The sequence below is a fragment of the Nannochloropsis gaditana genome (genome assembly GCF_000240725.1).
Source record: "Nannochloropsis gaditana CCMP526 unplaced genomic scaffold scaffold314, whole genome shotgun sequence".
In the NCBI taxonomy this organism is placed as follows: domain Eukaryota; class Eustigmatophyceae; order Eustigmatales; family Monodopsidaceae; genus Microchloropsis; species Microchloropsis gaditana.
The window spans coordinates 25,489-28,794 of record NW_005803639.1 but is presented as its reverse complement, the minus strand read 5'-3'; the positions used below and the strand labels follow the sequence as shown (position 1 = coordinate 28,794).

The 3,306-nt window shown below is 58.6% G+C and overlaps 2 protein-coding genes across 2 annotated transcripts; both read left to right on the top strand.

Annotated features, from left to right (window-relative positions):
• Nucleotides 1–735: 735 nt before the first annotated feature.
• Nucleotides 736–1,302, top strand: NGA_0390900 (protein phosphatase; the record flags this gene model as incomplete). Its single annotated transcript, XM_005855027.1, has 1 exon — nucleotides 736–1,302. The coding sequence occupies one exon, from the start codon at nucleotides 736–738 to the stop codon at nucleotides 1,300–1,302; it is 567 nt and encodes a 188-aa protein (XP_005855089.1).
• Nucleotides 1,303–2,283: 981 nt separating this feature from the next.
• NGA_0390800 (protein phosphatase 2c) lies at nucleotides 2,284–3,265 on the top strand (the record flags this gene model as incomplete). The annotated part of the gene is made up of 2 exons (XM_005855026.1): nucleotides 2,284–2,785; nucleotides 2,906–3,265. Coding segments are annotated over exons 1-2 (831 nt in total), but the record flags the coding sequence as incomplete, so codon positions are not given.
• Between the last annotated feature and the right edge of the window lie 41 nt (nucleotides 3,266–3,306).

The window sequence follows — 3,306 nt, the reverse complement described above, 5'->3', positions numbered from 1 at the left end:
AGGGAGGGAGGGGAGGAGGGACTAGGCGGGATGGCGTTCGAGATGAGCATGGAGGAGGTGCTGGAGGTGGGGAGAGGGGTGCTGGGCGGGCCCAGGAGGGAGGGAGCGGGAGGAAGGCCGAGAGGGACACAAGGGAGCGTGCGGCTCGAGAAGGGAGGGAGGGAGGAAGGGGAAGGGCGGGTACGGGGGCGGCGGCGGCCCCGGAGGGCGTTGGGCATGTCCTACGGCGCCGTGTCCCTCCAGGGAGCGCGGGCGAACCAGGAAGACCAGTACACGGCCATCCCGGACCTGGCGGGGGTCGCATCGGGGGAGACGGGGGCCGCGCAGGGGCTGCCGAAGGAGGGGCAGGGGGAGCAGGCGGAGATGGAGGCGTTCTACGCGATCTATGACGGGCATTGTGGGATCGGCGCGGCCCGGTACGCACAGCAGCGGACGCATCACTACCTGATGGCCGACCCCCTCTTCGTGTCCTCCCCCGAGGCGGCCATGGTGAACGTGTGTCGGCGCCTGGACAAGGAAGTGCTGGAGATGTGTGAACAAGAAGGCTTGTACTGCGGGACGACGGCCATTTTGACTTTTTTCCGGGGCCGGACCGTGTATGTGGGCAACGTGGGAGATTGTGCCGCCATATTGTGTCGGGACGGGAAGGCTTTTCCCCTGTCAAGCGCCCAGACGCCCGGGCGGAAGGACGAGCGGGAGAGGATCGAGCGGGCCAACGGGTGGGTGACGGAGGAGATGGAGTTGTTCATCGGACAGCTGCACCGGATGGACTTGGCTGATCCGAGCATCGCCGAGGCGGTGGACAAAAAGGTGGCGGTCAACACCATCCATCGTGTCTGCGGGAACTTGAGCGTTTCGCGGAGCATAGGCGACCCGGATTTTAAGGGATTCAGCCCCCACCCCGGCGAGGAGGGCCTGGGGGGAACCGAGGCGGGGGAGGCGGGGGAGGAGGACTCGATATTCGCCTTTCCCCCTGGTCATTCGGGTGTCTTTCACGGGGACCTGGTGATTGCGGACCCCGAGACCCGACAGATCACCGTGAGTGAGGCCGATGCGTTCCTGCTCGTGGCCTGCGATGGGTTCTGGGACGTGGTGGATGAGGAGGAGGCGGTGGCGCAGGCCACTGGCCTGCTAGCAGGCGGCTTGGGCGTGTCGGACGTGGCGGCACAGCTGGGAAATTTGGCTCTGCGGTTGGGGAGCTCGGATAATGTGACTGTGGTGCTGGTCGTCTTTGAGCATTGGGAGGAGGAGGGGGAGGAAGGGGCACAGGAGGAGCAACCGGGGCCGGGCGAGGCGAGATAGGGCGAAGAAAAGGTTCTTGGTTGCCCTGGCGGAGGACAATTGGAGGGGACGCACGTGCGTGTCGAGATGGAATGATGGATCGCTTCCTCCACTGGCGGGAGGTAGCGGAATCGAAAACACGTGGGTAGTGTGGTGACGTTGAGCGAGGAGAAAGGGATGAGGTGTCGTCGGGTCGATCTCCGTCCCCTGCCACGGGATGGCCACGAGCAAGTGACAACAAGCGTAGTTTAAAGAAATGACATCAATACGTTTTGTGACCTGAGACGTAACCAAGAATGACTGCACGACAGTTACGATGGACCTACATTTCACCTCGTGCCATCTCTGCGCGGGCCTTCCTAGCCTCTCGGTTTGAGCCTATCACCGATGGCCGAAAGGCCAAGCAAGACCCATACTTGATAAAATTCTAAAAGCAGGTATGGAATTATTTTTGAATGACCGCCTAAAATCGTGATCGTGTGCCTATACAATGTCTCACGCCCGGCTTTTCGTCCACTGATTAGACACCTGCCAGAGCCTAGATGTCGGTTAGATCGTATTCGCCTCCAAAAGGCATGGATAAGTGCATTATGCTTGGACAAAGTGAAATATATCATTCATGCCTGTCTGTCTCTGGATTTTGGCTTTGTATTTCAATCTCATCCATATTTGCCATGCCCCTCCGCCAGCTGACCTCAACCTCCTGGTTATGATAAACCTGTTTCCTGAGTGTCCCCTTGATAAAATGGGTTTTAAGCCTGCCGTGACCAACCAATTTTTCTACTTCGCAATGCCTTCTTTCAACATCGATAAGCTGCATGGCTGGAGCTCTGATAACTTGATTTCGTGAAGGGAAACACGTGACGAGTTTCCTCCGTTTCCTTCATCGCCCTTTTCGAAGCGTGTCGCCTTTCCTTCACCAAACGAAGCGCTGCAAGAACGCGATTTGTTTCCGCCGCCGCCACTTCCCTGAAGCTTGCTTCCCATTTCCATCTTCCCATCCTACAGAAAAAGGAGAACAGGTGGTACTTTGATGGGCGCTAGAAAATCGAGGCACGGAAGCTGTCTTTCTGCCCTCTCGACTTCTTTCAGCTGCTCATCTTCTCCTCCGAGGCTGTGGTCACCCCCTCTCCCTCTCCTTCTTCTCTTCATCCTCCTTATTTTAAGCCACAACCATCCCGTCGATTCATTCTCCTGGCCAAATCCGCTGGCGAGTTTTTCCCAAAAAAATAGAGAATGTGTCCGTTCCGTCCGTGCAGTGGCCTTCTCCACCTGTTCTTACCCCGCGAATAATCCCATCGAGGACCGATACATCGTGGTTGACGACCAGATCCCCTCACTCTTTGCATCAGCGTCTTCTTCATCCCTTCCCTACTTTCATGCGGCAGTCTTTGATGGCCATGGTGGCGCAGAGGTAGCAGAGATGGTCCGAAATACTTTAGTCGGGAAGGTAAAGGAAACCATTGCCAAATTGCCGCGTCACGCCCAGAAAGATGAGACCGTGGTACGTGCCAGACGCAGGGCGCAAAATGCACTTCGCGAGCGGGTGATTGTTGCACCTGTGTGGTATAGCGTGTCGTCCAAGGTCGGTCCGTGAAGCCCTCTTTCCCCTTCTCCCCTGCAGATCACGAACGCCCTCATCAATGCCTTCATCCAAGTGGAGACCCTGTGGATCGAAAGCGTGCTGGCCCTGGAAAACGAGCTGACGCAGCGGAAAAAGGCCACGGTCGGTGCCTGTGCCCTCTACACCCTGATCAAAGACAATGTTCTGTACGTGGCGAACGCCGGCGACTGTCGTGCAGTGATGGGCAAGCTCCGGCACCCCGCCAAGCCCGCCTCCGCCCCTCCCTCCCTCATCCCTTCTCCGCACCCGTCCTCCACGGCCGTCTACGAGGCCATACCTATGTCTCTCGACCACAACGCACGGGAGGAGCGCGAACACGCCCGCTTGCGGAAAGCGCACCCGGGGGAGGATGAGGACATTGTCCTCTGCTACCACGGGGGGCGGGCCTGCTATGTGAAGGG